General features: G+C 24.6%; 8 protein-coding genes across 8 annotated transcripts; 3 read left to right on the plus strand and 5 right to left on the minus strand.

Annotated features, from left to right (window-relative positions):
- Positions 1 to 225: 225 nt before the first annotated feature.
- Positions 226 to 1,332, plus strand: cand_034440 (developmentally regulated GTP-binding protein 2; the record flags this gene model as incomplete). Its single annotated transcript, XM_067213670.1, has 1 exon — positions 226 to 1,332. The coding sequence occupies one exon, from the start codon at positions 226 to 228 to the stop codon at positions 1,330 to 1,332; it is 1,107 nt and encodes a 368-aa protein (XP_067070065.1).
- Positions 1,333 to 1,412: 80 nt separating this feature from the next.
- Positions 1,413 to 2,186, minus strand: cand_034450 (uncharacterized protein; the record flags this gene model as incomplete). The annotated part of the gene is made up of 1 exon (XM_067213671.1): positions 1,413 to 2,186. One exon carries the CDS (start codon positions 2,184 to 2,186, stop codon positions 1,413 to 1,415), a length of 774 nt encoding a protein of 257 aa, XP_067070066.1.
- A 64-nt stretch (positions 2,187 to 2,250) lies between these two features.
- cand_034460 (asparagine synthase family protein) lies at positions 2,251 to 4,407 on the minus strand (the record flags this gene model as incomplete). The annotated part of the gene is made up of 1 exon (XM_067213672.1): positions 2,251 to 4,407. The coding sequence occupies one exon, from the start codon at positions 4,405 to 4,407 to the stop codon at positions 2,251 to 2,253; it is 2,157 nt and encodes a 718-aa protein (XP_067070067.1).
- Positions 4,408 to 4,540: 133 nt separating this feature from the next.
- On the minus strand, positions 4,541 to 5,797 carry cand_034470 (uncharacterized protein; the record flags this gene model as incomplete). Its single annotated transcript, XM_067213673.1, has 1 exon — positions 4,541 to 5,797. One exon carries the CDS (start codon positions 5,795 to 5,797, stop codon positions 4,541 to 4,543), a length of 1,257 nt encoding a protein of 418 aa, XP_067070068.1.
- Positions 5,798 to 5,951: 154 nt separating this feature from the next.
- cand_034480 (uncharacterized protein) lies at positions 5,952 to 8,465 on the minus strand (the record flags this gene model as incomplete). Its single annotated transcript, XM_067213674.1, has 1 exon — positions 5,952 to 8,465. One exon carries the CDS (start codon positions 8,463 to 8,465, stop codon positions 5,952 to 5,954), a length of 2,514 nt encoding a protein of 837 aa, XP_067070069.1.
- Positions 8,466 to 10,284: 1,819 nt separating this feature from the next.
- cand_034490 (thymidine kinase family protein) lies at positions 10,285 to 10,866 on the minus strand (the record flags this gene model as incomplete). Its single annotated transcript, XM_067213675.1, has 1 exon — positions 10,285 to 10,866. One exon carries the CDS (start codon positions 10,864 to 10,866, stop codon positions 10,285 to 10,287), a length of 582 nt encoding a protein of 193 aa, XP_067070070.1.
- An 890-nt stretch (positions 10,867 to 11,756) lies between these two features.
- Positions 11,757 to 16,925, plus strand: cand_034500 (uncharacterized protein; the record flags this gene model as incomplete). Its single annotated transcript, XM_067213676.1, has 1 exon — positions 11,757 to 16,925. The coding sequence occupies one exon, from the start codon at positions 11,757 to 11,759 to the stop codon at positions 16,923 to 16,925; it is 5,169 nt and encodes a 1,722-aa protein (XP_067070071.1).
- A 299-nt stretch (positions 16,926 to 17,224) lies between these two features.
- cand_034510 (thrombospondin type 1 domain-containing protein) lies at positions 17,225 to 19,099 on the plus strand (the record flags this gene model as incomplete). Its single annotated transcript, XM_067213677.1, has 1 exon — positions 17,225 to 19,099. One exon carries the CDS (start codon positions 17,225 to 17,227, stop codon positions 19,097 to 19,099), a length of 1,875 nt encoding a protein of 624 aa, XP_067070072.1.
- Positions 19,100 to 20,129: the final 1,030 nt, after the last annotated feature.

A 20,129-nucleotide genomic window follows, 5' to 3' on the forward strand; every position in this document is an offset into this window, starting at 1 on the left:
TCCCCTATTATTTGTTAGTTTAACTTTTAAAACTTTGGTAATTTTGGTTATTTAAAGTATTACTTAAGGTAAAATTAAGTTACTTGATATATAAATAAAAAAAGGCGAATATTTTCACTAGGCGCCATATATTATAAATAATATTATACCTTGGAAATTAATGGAATTGAGAAAATTCCTTTATACTTATTTAGACAACTTTTTTTAGATCTCTAAATTTACATAATGGGAATTTTAGAAAGGATAGCTGATATAGAGGCTGAAATGGCTAGAACCCAGAAAAATAAAAAAACTGAATATCATTTAGGTAGATTAAAGGCTCAATTAGCTAAATTGAGAACTGAATTAATTGAAGCTGGGAATAGCAGTAGCCATAAAGGAGAAGGATTTGATGTTATAAAACAAGGTGATGCACGTGTTGTATTGATTGGATTTCCTTCTGTTGGTAAATCTACGCTACTGTGTGAAACAACAGGTGCAGAAAGTGCAATAGCAGCTTATGAATTTACAACTCTTGCATGTGTACCGGGAATAATGAAATGCAATAATGCTAAGATTCAACTTTTAGATCTACCGGGAATAATAGAGGGTGCAGCAAGTGGTAGAGGAAGAGGAAGACAGGTTATAGCAGTAGCTCAATCAGCTGACCTAATTCTAATGGTTCTAGATTGTACTAAAGATGAAAACCAAAAAAGAAAGTTAGAAATAGAATTAGAATCTATAGGAATAAGATTAAATAAGAGACCTCCAATGATAAGTATTAGACCTAAGAAAATAGGTGGAATAACCTTCAATTCAACTGTACCTTTGACTCACCTTAACAATAAGATGATTATAAATATATTAAATGAATATAAAATTTACAATGCAGATGTTCTAATTAAAGAGGATTGTACTATTGATGATTTTATTGATTGTATTGAAGGTAATAGAAAATATATACCATGTTTATATGTATACAATAAAATAGATAATTTAAATATTCAAGAAATAGATGAACTTGCAAGAAGGCCAAACAGTGTAGTTATATCATCACAGAAACGTTGGAATCTAGATACAATGATAGAATTAATATGGGACAAATTGGGACTTGTTAGATTATATACAAAGAAGAAAGGTGAATTACCTGATTTTTCAGATCCTCTTATCCTAACTCCTCAAAGAGGAAATATTGATGTTGAAACAGTAGTTAAACTTATTCATAAGGATCTAATCAGTGAATTTAAACATGCTCTTGTTTGGGGCACAAGTGTTAAACATAATCCTCAATGTGTTGGGCTTACTCATAAATTACATGATGAAGATGTTATACAGCTTGTGAAATCTAGGTAGTTTATTATATATATCTATATAATTAAGAGAATTAGTAATAAATGTCAAATTTAATAAATTTTAGAATAAGTTTTCTTGTATTATAATGAATCTTTGAATGCTTGTCTCATATTAGAAATAAATTTTCTCAGACAAATTGATCTATTATTTAACTTATTAGTTAAATCTTGAAATTCATGGATATAAGGTTCACAATGTACACCATTATAGCTTGATGTTTTTTCATTATAATATAAATCAAAATAAAATTCTCTGAGTGGATTATTAGCATCTATATAGATAAATGTAAATCTGTTATTACCATTGACTTTATTAATATATAATCCTAAATTATCACTATATATTCTGCAACCCTTCTCTCTTTCAGAAGATTGCATTTTTGCTATGTGTAGGTCATTTTCATATGCTGTTTTTTCACCTTCTAATCTATTTCTATCTTCAGCAATACGCATTTCAAGTTTTTGGACTTTTTCCAACATATTCTGCAAATTTGTATTAAGATGTTTTTGATATTGCTCTTGTTCACTTTCCATAACTCTTCTAATCTCAAATAATTCCTTTGAATCTCCAATTCTCTTTTGTAATCCATCAATCCTAACTTTAGCTTCCCGTATAAAATTCAAATTTATATTCACATTATTCTCAAAATCTCCCATATTATTAGCAATTGAGTTATTAATATTGTTGCACCACTCCTGAACTTTATTCTCTAAATTTGTAACTTCCTCATTTAATATATTGGACTTTAAGACATGGCTATCCATAATAATAAATGTCAAGTATAATATCCTAGAATTAAGTTTATCAATAGAAATACGAAATATTCCCTTTTTTTTTAAAAGAAAAAAGTCCATAATTAAAAATAATGCAATATAGTGGGGTGTATTTATATGAATGTAACCGCCAATACACCAACACCTATTTTTCTAGATCTTTAACCCTAGATTTACAGTATATTGCAGTTGCAGTAGCTTTTCTATTACTATCAAAATGTTCCAAATTAGTTTGTCTTGTACTCCTAGTTCCAAATTGAATAGCTCTCTTTTTAAATTTTGTGGCAAACTTTAATCCTAATAAATTAGAAATATAACGTAATATTGGTTTTGTAGGTCCATTTTCCAATCCACTAATATTACAAAAATTAAGCTTTCCAATGATTTCAATTACATTAATCTGTAAAAATGGATAAAATACTCCTTTACTTTGATATTTAAATATTCTATCATCTCGTCCTAGATTTCTTATCCAAAGACGTCTAATATCCATGATCATCTCATCTCTAATGCCTTGAATTCCACAATGTTTTTTTGCAGTTAAATGTCTACCATATCCACCTAAAAATTCATCTGCACCACTACCAATTAATATCCATTTACTTTGAGATTTATATAAAAAGGAATCTTCACTTTTATAAATACAATTAATATATTCCCCAGGTAAAATTGATAAATGATATAAATTTGATTCTAAATAATAATTCTTAGTATTAATATTTCTTGAAGTAGCAGGAATTCCCTTGAAATTAGCTGTTTTCATTTTATGAACTCTGCATGAACTTGAACAATTATCTACAATTAATAAACTTTGTTGTATCTTTCTACAACATGATTTACAACATTTATTAAAACACTTTGGATGTTGTCTAAAATAACAATAAGGACACTTGATTTTATGATTTTTATTATTTATATTATAATCTTTCTCAGTATTTTCATAAGAATTATCTTTCAATAAATTGATATCATATATGTTACACCAAAGTGTTTGATCATTTTGATTATTAATAATTTCATTCCACCACTCTTCCATATAAAATCTTGGTTTGATTAATCTACCAATACCTTTTGTAGTAAAATATTCAACCGAGCCAATATTAAAATCCATATGAGTATTAGATGGGTATATCTGTCCTAATATTATATTTTCTTCCTGAAATAAAGTATCTTTATTTGTATCTATACAAATAAATCTTAATTCAACATTATGTTTTAAAAAAAATTCCTGAAAAATTGATTTCAATTCATAATAACTACATAGGCCAGTTAAACGATCTGGAGCCTCCTCTGGAGAAAATGTTGAGTTTAATAATTCAATTATAAAATATATTTTGAATTCATCTAAATTAATTCCTTTATGAATATTCAATAGTTTATCTTTACATAATTTCTCGTAATTATTAATTTCATAAAATAATGTCTCTAATACTAAGTAAGTAATTAAAGTACTATCTAAACCACCAGAAAACATTATTCCTATATATCCATAAATTCCCTCTTTATTAAAGGAATAACTTATCAGATCTCCCAATTTCAATATCATATTTTTCCTTAGCTCATTTAATAAAAGGTTTGCATCTTTACATATATCAAAATCTTCTCTAATAGAATCTTTCATATTATTTAAATTAATATTCCAATATGAATCAATATAATATGGTAATACTTCTTTCCATCCTATTATTTCAAATTCTAAGTTCTTCAGATTTAATATATAGAATCCCATAGGTGACAATTCAATTGGCTTATACTCCTTATTTAAAAATATATTTTCATTAATAGCTGTTGATAATATTAGACCACCTTTACATGTCCGTGTAATAAGTAAACTTGATGTACCAATTCTATCACGTCCAAATACTAAATACTCATCTATTTTATTCTTTTTATAATATCCTGCAAAACTGAAACCTATTCCTGAATTCTTTTCAATCTCACAGAATATATTCATTATATTACTTACTGTATTATATAGTGATTCCTGACTATTAAGGTTTATATTTTCTAGCATTATTCTATACTTCTCAATTTTACAAAAACCAGTCATTAGGTATTTAAAATAGCAACAATTTGATTCTGAATATACTAGAAATAAATCAGATGTATCATTATTCCTGATGTTGTATAAAATATCACCATTCTCAGTCTTTTCAAATTTCAATGTATTAGAAGTACTTTTATTTAATATACATATATCTTCCGATACATTGGGGATATATTCAAAGTCTTGTATTAGATTACAGACATTAATAATATTAAAATCAACTTGATATTTTGCTTTGAATTCAAGTTCAAACATTTCAGATTATGTCAAAAATATAAAGTCCCAATATCTCTTTTTTTATTCTTATATATAAAATATTTACTATTTAATTATTTTATAAATTTAAAGTAACTATTTAAAAAACGATTTGTATTTCTCCTTTCTTATTTCAAGTTACTTTTTTTCTTTTTAATAATGGCATTATCTTATCTATTATTCCTTTAGATTCTGAAGAATTTGTAGTAGTCTCTGCTTCTTCGGATTTATTATATTCACTATCTTGTGATTTATATTCATTCACTCTTATTTTATTTTCAGTATTTTCTAACTTATCCTCACTATCTTCATTGTCATCAAATAATTCTTGAGATCTCTCAATACTCTCCACTAAAGGGTCTACTTTAATAATCTGTAAAGTACCGCCCTCATAATATAACTTTTGACGCTCATATTTTCTATCATATTCACTTTGTGAAATAGAAAGTAAAATTTCCAGATCCTCATCTTCTTCAGAATTTTTGTCTCTCTTTTCTATTAATTTTTTTATCTCATCTAAAAGTGATCTTAATTCACCGAGAGTATTATTTGAATGCACTTTAATTTCTTCTTCTACCTTCTTAAGCTGTCTAATAGATTCTGTTGACCCTTCAAATGAAGAAAGAGTTAATTTGAATAGTTCTTCTTCCAACATACTTTCTCTCAATCTTGTGCTTAATATTTTTTCTTCAATTAAATCTTTTCTATACTTAACTTTGACATCTTTGGATCTGTAGCCTTCGAGTAATTCTTTAAGTAACTTCTTCATAGCCTTTACATCTTTTAGTTGATTTTGTACCATCTTATAATATGCATATACAGTTTTATATATATCCCATAATATATAATAACATGACTTTGAAAGTTCGTATAGATTGATCCATAAATCCTTATATTCAGATTCGCATGTTTGTATTTTATTAAATATTTTTATATAAAGTACTAAAATCGATTTACGATTTTCTTCTAAGTTCTCAATTAATTGGTTTAGACTAAATTCCCCTTCAATATTAAGCATAATATTGTCTTCATATACTTTTTGAAATACAATATTAGAATTAGAAGCATACTCAAGAGATTCTACTAATGACTCAACTATATCAAGCTGAGTAGCTTGAAATTCTTTCTCAGGTTCATACTCTTTATTTTCAATATCAGATGTAATTCCCTTTGCTGATTCCCCAAATTCTCCAAGCCATAAAAATAATGAATTCAAATTTGGAAAGTAAATATGATCACTATCTTTATTATTTAATCTATCATACTCTTCACTTTGACTTGTTTCTGTTGTTGCAACCGAATTATTCCCACGACATACTTTGTTCGTGTACAACCATATAAATAATATCAAAATAAAACCACAATTACTTTTTGAATATAAGAATACCATTATGATGAGTGTAATATCGGATTTTTCATTTCTTTTAATATAGATCTATTAAAAAAACAACCAAATGAAATTAACGCGCAATACCAACTACATAATAACTTGGTTACTTTATAAAATATAAATTCTTCTTACTGATTATATTTGGTACTGTAAGTTAAGTATAAAAGAATTGGTCATTATTTTCAGGACCCCATTGTTGATCGTTTAATGGATTAAATGGTGCATTACCTGAATAATCATAAATATTGATTGGATATTCTTCCATATGGGTATATTGACCATTTATGTCCAGATAACTTCCACTAAAAAAATCATTTGGAGGAGAGCTTAAGTACTCATATGGTTGAAATGTAGACGCTAAAGGTGGATTTGGAAAAGCTGGATATTGATTAGTATATTGATTTGGATAATCATTAGTATAGTCATAAAATTCATTTTTATTATTATTTGAATATAAATACTGCGAATTATTAGTATCATTTTGATATTTGTTGAGATTTGAATTAATATTATTGACTGTATTAATATTTTGTTGATTATCTGGATTATTATTTTGATCTTGAGAAATGTATGTATTTTCACTTTGAAATATATCTTCGAGTAAATCTAATTGATTTACTTGCATTAAATTTCCCAATGATGTATCTAATGTTGATCTATTTAATGGATAAATTGCACTATTTTCTGTACGTGGTATATTTTTGATTTTGTAACCTATACATTTGAAATGATTGGAAAAAGCTGAATTTTTACCATTAATAATATTAGTATAAAGATTATTTAATATTAAAATTACACTGTTTGCACTATTTTCCTCTGGATATATTAAAATATCGGTATTTATAACCGATATAAAACTAGAATTTAATTTTTGTTTTAGTCCTGCTGAAAATTGCACTAATTGTATTGAGCTACTATTTAATGAAATAGATAAGTAATATTGTAATTTATTCTTAACTTCAATTTCATCTTTTATTTTATCTAAAGGAACAATTTCCAAAGATATACTAATAGGAGCTGTTTTTAAATTTGATTTACTATTATTATAACCAATTATAGTATTATATTCATTATTTTCTTTATATTTATTCATGTTAGATTCCAATAAATTAATTGACAATATTTTCGTATTAAACACGTTATTAAAGGGAATTTCATTATCTTCAAGCATTTGTTTAAATTTTTTTATAAATGAAATATAATCATATACATTGATATTTACTTTTATACCAATTGGAAAGTATTTATTTTTTCTAAGAGATAAATTTGAAACTTTCCATATTTTAATAATATTAATATCTTGAGAACTAATATTCATTCCATTAGCTAATAGATTAGTGAATCCCAAGTAAAAAGATTGCTTAATTAATGGTCTTTGTAAAGAATTATAATCAATATTTCTTATTTCCATATCAGTAACAATAGTATATTGCTTCTTTTCTTCTATTATTTTATCTTGGTATATTGAATTTTTTGACAACTTGATTTCTTGATCATAAGTATTTAATTTAGATTCATCTAAAAAATTTGGTTGAAAAATAAATATTTTATTTTTATCATTTATTTCTGAATTCACTAACTGAATATTATTCTTCACACTTCTGTTATTATTATTATTATTATTATTATTATTATTATTATTATTATTATTATTATTATTATTATTATTATACCCATATTTTGAAATTCGGTGTATATCTTCATTTCCATAGATTCGTGATGTTTTTGGCATAAACTTATTTGGAAGAATCTCTTGATTATTAACTTTTTCATCAGAAACTAAAGATATTTCAGGTTTAGAATTTCCATCTTTAATATTATATAATTTACCACTATTATGTAAAGGTGGAAATGGAATATTTGATATATTATTAACTGGAAGAACTTTTTGTATTGAACTTCTACTTATTTTATCTTTAAATGATTCTTTTAGCTTATTTTCTTGTGGTAAATCTGGAAATGTAAAACCTACAAGAGATTGTTTCAAGCTTCTTAATGATGAATTTTCTCTTACTTTTTTCTTAATCAAATAAATTAAAGAACCTTTACAAGAACATTTTATATATTTCTTCTCTTTATTTTCATTTTTTTCATTGTCAGAAATTATATCTGAACTCCCTTTATATTCCATAATATATATATTACCTTTATTTTTAATAATATCATCATTACTAGTAAATCCATTATCTACAAATTCCTCATATTTACAGAACTCTTCAGACCATTCATAGGTCATATTTTGTAATCCTTGGCAAATATATTCATCTTTATTCAAATTATTCCATATATCGATACTTGTTTCTGTATTATTTAATATTGCGATAATATCTACATTACTGCTATTTAGATCATTTATTACTGCAGATGTATCATTTTTTATTTGAATTTTAACTTTATCTAATATATCCAAAAATAATCTTTTTGGAGACAAAATAGTTGTCTTTATTTGACTAGTATTAGGGACCTGAAATTTCTCTAAGCTAGAAATATATTTAAGTGATTCATTTCCAAGTGAATCAAAAAATAAAAACTCTTTATCCAATGATTTCCAGCTATTTTTTAAAATATAAAGTAGATTATTTGAATTCCTACTTTTATATTGTTCAGTTCCATTAGCCCATACTCCACTTGTAAAGGAAAATGCTACTAATAGGCTTACAAAGTGCATTTTTTAGGAAAAAATATATATCCCTTTATAATTTCCCTGTATCATAAATATCTGACTAGATAAAATCATTTTTTTCTTTAATTCTATTACATATTAGGGTTTAGTCACTTGTCCATACCCTTTAGGAATAAGTCACATGCATGCAGCAACAATACCACGGATAAGTGCAGTAAGCGCCAAATTTATAAATAAATATTAACTTTGAAAAAGTACTTTTGAAATAATAACAAAGAAAAAAAAAATTACCTTAGAATCTAAATAATAAATTTATTTATCTTATATTAAAAATTTAATATTAATAACTTTTGATAACAGATGGATTCCAAAATAAATAGGAATATTTTATATTTTTCATTTTTGTATCAATATATATCTAATTAATTATTAGATTAAATCTTATTAAATATATTAATTAATTAAATAAATTCTATTGGATATTATGTATATGTACTTTCTTTGTAATATAACTTTATGGAAGGTTACATTATAATCTAATCATCTATATATTTATTGATATTCAATACTATTAAAATATTATTTCTATCAATAAATTAACGAACCAATTGGAGCTATAATTAAACAATTAATTGTTAATATAAAGTTCATATGGTCTTAAGTAAGGTACTATTGTATCATATTTAATGATTTATAACTATTTAATAGGAAAATAATACAGCTAAAGAAAAATGACAATTCTGATTTTTATAAAAATAAATATAATCTTACAAATAATATTGACAAGATTTATAATACTAAAAATATATCGAGATTAAAATTAAGATCTTATTTATAACTTAATAGTTCAGTGAGAAAAAAAAAATAATTTATTAAAAATCATTCTAATTTGAAATGTTTGATTTTATCAAAATTTAAAGATATAAATTATATATATTGAATATTATATTACAGATAATCTTGGTTATATTTATTTTAAGAAAATATAAAATAAATTTATTTAAATAATAAGAATTTTTAGTAATGTAACTATAGTATAACTATGAACTATTTTGTATTTTAATAATAATATACCACAGATTAAATATAGCTTAGAGTATTAAATTATATATTATAAATTAGATTACTTCATATTATTGAAAAAATTATCTAGAAGGCATTTATTCAAGATAATACATTATCCTCGACAACATTTATAACTATAGTAAATTAGCTATAATATAAAATATTAATCTAAATTTACAATTTAATATAAAATATTCTAAATTAATATAAATTAGTGATTTTTCAAGATAAAGATAATAAAGATTTTATAAATAAATTTTTTATTATTGATATAAGTATATTCTTAAGTATTACTGTTATTCTACATTTTAATATATAAACTTTTAAAAAGAATTATATATATCGATATTTATAATTCAAATATTTAAATATACTTTATAGATTTTAATTTACTAATAAGTAATAAGTAATTCCACAATTTATCATAAATCTTGATATAAATACTTAAGTGTATTGTATCTGCAATATCTCTCAATGTTTTATTTAAAATTTAGAATAAAGACACCATTTATATATTAAGAATAAAATACCACTAGGAAACAAGTATAATACACTAATTTATTAAATATTAAGTACTAAACAATATTTTACAAAATATATAATACATTGTTCCAGATTAAAGTTCACATACTTTTTTCATGGGTGGACTTCTGAATATAAGTATATAGAATTTGTATAATATTAAATAAATATCATTAATCCCATTTTATTCAACACAGAAAATAGTTCAAATGAATACTATTAAAATATACAAAATATGTCATTGATATTGTTTTGATTTCGAATTTTATAAACCATATTATTGCTTTGATGTCTTTAGTATATAGTGCTCACGGCACACAGAAACATAACTTTCATTACCACCAATTTTAATTTGTTCACCATCTAAAACAATATCACCACATTTATCAACTCTCATAGTCATTGTTGCCTTCCTACCACAGTGACAGATAGTCTTAACTTCAATTAATTTATCACACCAAGCTAATAAATATTGACTTCCTTCAAATAATTCTCCTCTAAAATCAGTCCTTAATCCATAACATAAAACAGGTATTTTTAATTTATCTACTACATTACAAAGTTGTTTAACTTGTACTTTAGATAAAAATTGACACTCATCAATTAATATACAATCTAATTTCTTTTTATTATTTTCTATGTCAATTTCATCATATAAATTCGTATCAAATGAATATAAATTAGCCTCCTTTGATAAACCAATTCTAGAACTAATTATTCCCACTCCTGTACGGTTATCTATTTTAGCTGTATATAACATTGTTCTCAAACCACGTTCTCTATAATTGTAAGAAGATTGTAATAGTAATGTTGTCTTGCCTGCATTCATTGCAGAATAATAAAAGTATAAACGAGCCATTCTATCAATTTAAAAAGTTATTTAAATTAATTTATCTCAATTTCTACATAAATTTTCTACTATAAATCAAGTATGTAGAAACAACTATTTAGAATGAGATTAACAAGAAGTATGACCGCATATATATCCACTTTATATTGTAAAATTGAAGGTAACTTTTTAACAAATGTATGTGTATACATATATATATATATATTAATTTAATATTTATCAATTTAAGATTTAGTTATATTAATTTTAAGTAATTCTTATGTAATGTAATCCGAAATATCATCTTTAATCAATAGTATGGGAATTCAATGACCATAATAAATCACCTAATATTTGAAATATATATTAAAAAGATGAACATAAAAAACTTATCAATATTTGATGTTATACAATAGTATTTATTTATACATCCTCAAACATTTATATTTAACTATATAAATTCAATATGAATATATAATATTATCCATATATATCAAATCTAAAGGAGATCTTAAAATATTTTGTATCCCTTATAAATATAAGTTTGTAAATATAACTGTCAATAGAATATGAAGAGATTTTATTCTCACAGTAAATTGGAAGTTATTTATTTTAATAATTTTTTATTATAAAGATTCAATTTAAACTTTGAATATATTTTGAAAAGGATTATTGTAAAATCATTCTATTACAATGTTTCTCAAATGAAAATTTTAATAATAAACTTTCTTAATTATAATTTCATTATAACAAATAGTTTTTTATTTTTTTATAGTTAAATGTTGAGTAATTAGACAATTATAATCTTTTTTATACATCTTTTATTCTGCATACCGTTGTTACTAGCTACACACAAACATATACCGGTATCGATACCGATTTTTTTATGAATGAATTTATTTTAAAAAAATGAAAATAGGATGGATTTTAATTTTAATGATGCCCCAAATGAGTTTGATATGCAGTTTTTAGATGCATCTGAAGTTTTAGAGGTAGACTTAACTAAAGATAAAAATAATACTACGGAACTTTCAAATTCAAAAAGATTGGAACTTAAACTAACTAAAAAGAAAAGGTCAAAACAAAAAGTAAAAGTTAATGGTAGGAATAAACTAAAATCTAAGGTAATATCTGTAGATAATGATACCATATTATCGTCTGATTCTGATGGATTTATAGTACCAGATGATGCTCCTATACCACCAGATTGGGAATATAATTTTGCTCTTCCTATTACAAAACATGATACAGCTTTTTATAGAAAAGTAGACAATTTGATTGATATGAATTCAAATGATAATAATACAAGAGATAAAAATGTATATTTATATAGTTCTGAAGAAGAAATTGATGATCCTGAAGGGATAAAGAAAATATTACGGAGAGAAGGAAAGAAGAAAAAAAAGAGAAATTGTAATTTAAAACTTGAATATTCAGATGGTAATGGTCTATCTTCATTATTAAATTTATATGAAAGGAATATAAATAAAGAAAATTTTGAAAATGAAAATACAAATACACCTTTTGAAATAGTTCACAATTTAGTAGCAGGAGATGATACACCTATTTTTTGTAATGATTCTGATGAAAATAGCAATTTAGATGATAATTATTTGTTACCTCCAGAATATTTAGAGTTTAACTCTAAGAATAGCAGAATTTTTGAAAATATGGACAATCAAGTGGGGACAAATCAATTAGCTGATAATGATTTAGAAGATGATTCAATTAATAATTTAGATGATGAACTGGATTTAGTTTTAAGCAGAAATTTGTCTACTTTAGATGACTGGTTTTTATGGGATAATTTAGTTGCAAATTATATTGATAATTTAATGAAATGTATGGATATTTATGATATTGTTAATTTAAAATGTTTAAATATAAATATCCATACAGAATTTAAAGAATTATATTCAATTAGATCTTGGGATTTATTAATTGAAGCTTTAGAAATGAATTTATTTTTAGTATTGAATAAAGAAAATTCTAATGAAACATATAAAAAGGAAGACGAATTTCAAGATAATTCATTATTTTCAAGAATTTTTTATTATATGAAATATTTATTTGAAAAATTATCAACAGATTATCAAGTTGAAGTAAAGAATAATAATTTAGCAGAATTACAACGAAATCATATTAAAGTATTAAATATATCTAAGGAAATTTTCGATAGTTTAAAACATAATTCAGTAAATAATGAGAAGAAATTATGCTTATTAATTCTAATTATTCGTATAATAATCAGGATAGAAAGAAATATATTAAATTTATTGAGTGAGTCTATTAACTTCGACAATATAAAGTCAAATAATAGTAATGGTACAAAAATAAAATTTTCAAAACCATTACGTCAGCTTATAAAAGATATATTTTATTACTTTATTGATGAGTTTATATCTGATAAAATTGAAAATCCAGATGTTTTTTATTTTAAATTTCAAGTCATTATTTTTTTAAATATTTTAATATATAAGACAAATATCAGCAATTGGATATTAAATATTCAAAATAGTTTGCAATTTTTTGAAAAAATGTTAATTTTCAGAATATTTCTCCATCAGTATTTTGATTTAGAAGCTTCAAATTTAGAGAGTATAAGTGACATTTTACCTTTAAAGTTTATAAGTATTTCATTAGAGAAAGAAATTAAAAGTAGTGTTACAATTAGAAAGATGATAATATTTGGTAATATTCTTCGATATACATCTTTATATATAGGTCAAAGTTCTGAATTATCTCTTTGGTTAAATTGGATAGAGAATTCTGGGTTAATTTCGTACTTAGCTCCTAAAAATTTTGATTATTCAAACAGTATTTTATGGTGTATTCAAATTTGGTTATTTCGTGATCAACTTTATCATCAATCAATTTTGGAAATAATTCATTTCAATTTTTACTTAGATGATTACTTCACAAAATTGATATCTACTAAAGAAAGTGGTATTTCAGTTTTATCTACTATTTCGAATTTTTTGGATATTGATGTTGAATTAAAAAGTTCATACATAAAATTTGATCAATTATTATTAAAAATAGACAAATTGAGATTTTCTCCATTATTAGCTATTATAAGCGAACTTTATCTTCATATGTACTCAATATTACTATTTAGCACTTTAAAAGGTATTGATGATAATAGGGATAATTTGAACAACCAACAGCAGCTGGAGAAAAATTGGACACTATTACAAACTTTTTCTCAGAGATATTTATTGAGAAAATTTGAAGAAAATAATGATTTATCTATATATCTTACCATGTTTATGACACGATTCTTACTAACAACTATATTAGAAAATGTATTATATTATATTTCTGAAAATACAATGAAGATAAACCAGAAACATTGTAATTCCACCATAATTACATTTTATTTAAAAAAAATGGTAAATCTTTCGGAAATTTACACAGAAAATTCAGATAGTATAGTTAATATGTTAATATCTGAAGCAGTAGTATCACAGAATGAAGAGGATACTGCAAGATTTCATGAAGGAACAGTTTTTATTAGGCAACTTAATATATTGAAACAGATAAGATATTTGAAATTTTATACTAAACCCTTTTTATATGAATCAGGAGGAACCTATGATATAGCAAGAAATATTGTTAATATTATAATTGAAACATTGGATGACTTAATACATAATTTTTATCAAATATGTGATATAATAAATCTACAATATTTGGGAAGTGATTGCAACCAAGCTATTAACGAACAAATTACAATTAATATCCGAATATATACATTAAAAATGTTTTTATTAAAGAATACATTATTTTCCAATTTTGAAAATATATCTAAAATTTTGCAAAATCTCTTTGAGTATTCAACAAGTTTAGAAAATTTCACTTTATCAAGAACTGAAGAAAATTGTATTATATGCTCTAAAAGTACAGATTTTAAACATAACTTGAAAATATCTCCAAATAGTAAATCAATTAGTTTATCTTTTATCTTAAAAGTAACTGAATTTATAAATAAAGTCATATTAAAATTTATTAAATCACTATATTTAATGATGAGTACTAGTCTAAATATTTATTCCAAAATATCAAAGACAAATAATACTGAATCAAGAAGTTCTTGTAAACACAAAAAGTGTATCAATCATTTTAACAAAAACTTCCAACTTTTGGACTTGGAAGAATCAGAAGATGGATTTACTGGCATTTTGGTAAGTATAAATTCAACATTTGTAGCATTAATACTTACTTTATGTGCAAACTCAGATGAAAAAGCAAAATTTATTTATAATATGTCATATTTATCAGTATATTTATGTGAAATTAATTACATTTCCCAGAAAATTGAACAAATAAAGCATGGTCATAGTAAAATATCAGTCAATATCTATTTAATACTTCTTTCATCATTAGAACATTTAACTTCAAAACTAAATATTAGAGAAGATAAAGTAGCTTTGAAACCAATTTCATTACTCTTATTGCTTAAATTTCTATATATACTTGGAGCCATTGATGTTATAAAATTAAATCCTTATAAATTATATAGTTTCACCAAATCAATATCTGTCAAATTGGGTATTTATGAAGAAAACATGTATCCATATTATGAAAATAATGTAAATCCTACTATTTTATTTGAAAAATTAAAAAGTGATTTTGTTGAAATGGTACTAAAGTATTATAGTTCAATACTTTCACGTGACACATTGTCACTAAGTAATTCTTGCTGGAATGAAAGTCTTACAAAAGCCTTAAGAAGTTCAATTAATTATTTCTCTAATGAATATAGTGATTTGTATGCATCAAACTGGTGTAAAATTTTTTTTTATTACCTAGTATTTATAGGTATACCCATTGCATTTAATGAATACTCTTGGTTTAAGGATGTAACACTGGGACCAAGCAAAGAACATTTCCGATTCTTCATGTGCAACTGTAAAGAGGGACTCATTTCAGGTATTATAACTTCTGGAATAGATAGATCTACTGATGGTTCACTTTCTATTAAATGGAAATACTCAGTAAATTCTGTTAAAGGATATATTGCACTTTTGCAACGCAAGTATAATTCAAATACATCTGAATATTATTCTAAATCGTTAAATAAAGTTATCAATATTTCACACCCTACAAATTGGATATTAAGTTCACTTGTAGAACATATATATATTCCACTGTACTTATGCTTGGGCTTTGGAAAATTTCGTTTCGATCTCTGGGGCTCCTTATTAAGTATCCCAATTTCTCAGCTATTCATTGAAGGGACAAATATTAAAGATGATATTAATACTCAGTTATTACTTAATATTCCATTTATTTGCCTTAAAGGTTTGCTCAATATTATGGAGAATAACATAAATATCAGTTCTCAATATCCAGAAATATGGATAATTCTCGCATTCAATTTCCTAATTGATATAAATAGACTTTTTTACTTATCATATTTTCAAGCTATTTTCCAATCATATATTCAAGATTATGATCAAACTTATTTAATACTAATATTAAGGTTAAATATATCAATAATTCTACTCTCTACAAAATTTTTCAAATTATTAGACAAAGATGATAATATCAGCAAAATACTATACAATAGCATTCGTTCTATTTACGATATATTTACTGAGTTTACGCATTATCTATTAAGAATATTCATTGATGTACTTCTAGATAATAAAAAAGAATATTATTTTGTCTTTGAATTAAAAGATACAAGTTTTGATTGGATAAACATTGTTGGTAATATTCAAGAGCAAAATATATCGTTTAATTTAAATTCCAGTCTTGACTTAGTTGGAATTAACCATATTACAAATTTTATTGATCAATCACACACATTAACATCTATTTTAAGTCAATGTGAGATTATTTTAGCCATAGAAAAAGATACACTTTCTAATAACATTGCCGAACTATATCCATGTCTAGAAGAGTCAATCGAAACACGTATCTTTGACTATTTCTTCTGTTTGAATATGTTGATATCTCCAAAGGATAATTTCTTAAATACTTTGAGAATAGAATATGAACGAGCTCAGTTGGATTATATAAATAATGAGTATTTAGAGTACCAAAATAAATGGTATAAAACAGCGGGTAAATTTTACAAATGACATTTCTTTTTGTTTAGAAGAAGATTTATTAAAAAGTGTATAATATGATATTCTGTAGCAGCTAGGAAATATGTATCATATATGAGACAAATTATCCGCTATTATTATATTTTCTTAATAACAGTTTTATGTACTCTAAACAAAATAGTAGTACCTGGTAAGATACACACAAAAGAGCGGGAGAAAATGGTGACATCAGCAGTCCGTAGTATATACTTAGAAATGTGCGATACTGACACTAGTAAAATCTCTTAAGAAAATTAATGGTATATGAATAAAGCACTTAAGATAGACTGGAAATGCTTGTTTGGCCTATAATATGGACCTTAAGAGTAGTAGCACTATTTTTGTTATGCTTCATTTATGTCGATAACACAAAATTTAGTACTGAAAAACAAAATGGGGTAGTGCTTGATAATATAGTAGTTGGGGGATACTCAGCTAATGAAAGTAGCACTGATATTTGTAGGGAACTTTATCCTAAATATGGTCAACTATTCCCCTCAGATTTCCAATTTATGTGCTTGCTACCAACGGGAGGTTTATATAATACTAGAGATGATTTATTGGATATTGAATATATAAGAACTAAGCAAGAAAATATCTATTCAGCAAATAAAATAAGTCATAGTAAGTTTTCTGAAAAAATAATTAATTCATTGGAAATCCAAGATAGTTCATTGACTGGTATTTATCATAGTCTTACTGAGGCTTCGCATTATACTGTTTTGGAAAGCTCAGGTAATATATCTACATCATTTAAAGCATATTATTTTGGTTTGAATGAATATTTACTTTCTATTAAAGATGAAATTTCATTATATAATCCTCAGAGTCAACTTCTCACTCCAATTAAAGTATTTGAACAAGGAGTATTAAGCAACCATACACCCCTAAACTACTTAGCAAATATAAATAATCCATATATATATTATATAACAGATCAGGGAAGTTACTCATTAGAAACATGGCCAGTAAATCATATGGTATTTATTTGTGGATACTTTATGAATGGGCTATTTACGGTAACAGTTACTGGGGTATCCCCAACGCGTATATATTATTCTGTTACATTAAATAATCATCTTCAAACAATTACTACAGCATGCTCAGATGAGAATGGTGTTGTTTTAAGTAAAGTTGATGGTTCAAATTGGATATTAAGTAGTGGTGATTGGATAGAGCTTACAATTGTACGTAGATATTATGGTTTTATTTTATTTACCAATGGCTATAGAAGATATCTTCTAGATATGCAAGATTGCTGGTCAGATCCACTCAAAGTTATAAAAGTGGATAATGGTTATTCAGCTATTATTATTCCTTCTATTGAAGATTGCAAGGTAACTCAATGGAGTGCTTGGACTACTTGCACCAAGTCTTGCGCTGTAGGCTCGAAAATACGTAGAAGAGACGTAATAATGCCACAAATGAACAATGGAACAGCTTGTCCATTATTAATTGAGTCTAAAAACTGTAATGAAGATATTTCATGTTCTAATTGTATCTATGGATCTTGGTCATCATGGTCTTCTTGCTCTGTATCTTGTGGAACTGGTACATCAGTAAGAACAAGAGATATACTTAAGGTCTTAGAAAAAGGTGCCAATTGTAATAAGACATTTGAAGTAAATACTTGCAATACATTTCAATGTCCAACTAATTGTGTATTATCTCAGTGGTCTGAATGGAGTATCTGCTCAGCTACGTGTGGTCAGGGTGTTCAACTGAGCTCTAGAATAGCTATATTATCTCAAAGTAATGGTGGTAATTGCCCTGATAATCTATCAAGAACACAAAGTTGTATGATTAGAATTTGTACTTTACCCTGTGTTCCTAACCCATGTCTTCATAATGGTAAATGTACAAGCTTACCACATAGCAAATTTATATGTAGTTGTAGTGGATTTTATCAGGGTGAAAATTGTGATGAACTCATTATTCCATGGTGGATTTATCCAATATTGATAATTGTTGGGTTCTTCATGGTTGGGACAATCTATAGACTTTTCATTGCTAACTATACTGTAACAACAGCAGACTCTGCTAATTATGGAGATGAACAATTAGATACTCAACCGTTACCACAATCAAGTAATATTCCCCCTTCAAATTATTCAGCCCAAGAAGATCCATATCTTTTTGGTCTTGATAATTCTGAGTGGCAATATTAATTTTGGTAAATTAATTTCAAAGTTAAATGAAATTTATTGGTTAAATCAAGCTTTTAGATATTTTTATAAGTCATAAATCTTGTATTAATTTCATCTCTAAATAAATTTATTTAAGATATTTATTATATCATAAAGATATAATTGTAACTTTATAAAATTTATCATCTTTAATTGTCCTAATTATAGAGTATATAATCAAACTTTTTATGAAATTATTTAATTCAACTTTTACAATTTTATATGTAATTTACATTATAAAGTTATTTGAATATTTCAAAAATAATTGCTTCTCTATATATATTGAAAGTTTCAGATACTCAAATAACTCAAATTTTGGAGAACAATTGGAGTTTCGAATATATTAAGTATCTCAATAATAATTTATATTAAATAGAGCTATTAGCTATTATTCAATTTAAGTATTAGCTTAAATTAACCAAATAGTTTTGTTTGTTTTATAAATACAACACGACTCTATCTGGGTGAAATATATTTATAATTTACATTAATTTCTTTTTCTGACTTTCAATATTTTAATATTATATATAATCTAAGTATTATATTTCTTTGTTTTTAGATTTATTAGCCGATATTAGCTGATTGCTCCAGATTCACAACAAAAATTAGATTTATATAATTTCGAAAGTCTTATATAATCTATTAATACTTATCTATTTATCTAATTTAAAAGTGGACAATTTCTTGAACATACTACTATTTGGTAGTTTTTTTACTCAACTAGGTACCATTTATATAGACTAGACTTGATAACAATTCATACTATTAGAAAATTATTTATTTATAAAACTAGTTTAAGATAATATTGCAATTAATATTGAGATAATCTGCATCAGTTTTAGTATTTGAAATTTGTAAAATGTAAATACACTTACCTTTAAATTTATCGGGAATTTTAAAGTGTATATCTAGTTTCCATACTTCTAAGAAAGTGTATTGAGTTATAGAGTACTATATTGAAATTTATATAAATTTAAGATTTTAAAATTTAAATTACTAGTTTAATTAATAA

This window comes from Cryptosporidium andersoni, assembly GCF_001865355.1.
Source record: "Cryptosporidium andersoni isolate 30847 chromosome Unknown contig_39, whole genome shotgun sequence".
NCBI classification, from domain to species: domain Eukaryota; phylum Apicomplexa; class Conoidasida; order Eucoccidiorida; family Cryptosporidiidae; genus Cryptosporidium; species Cryptosporidium andersoni.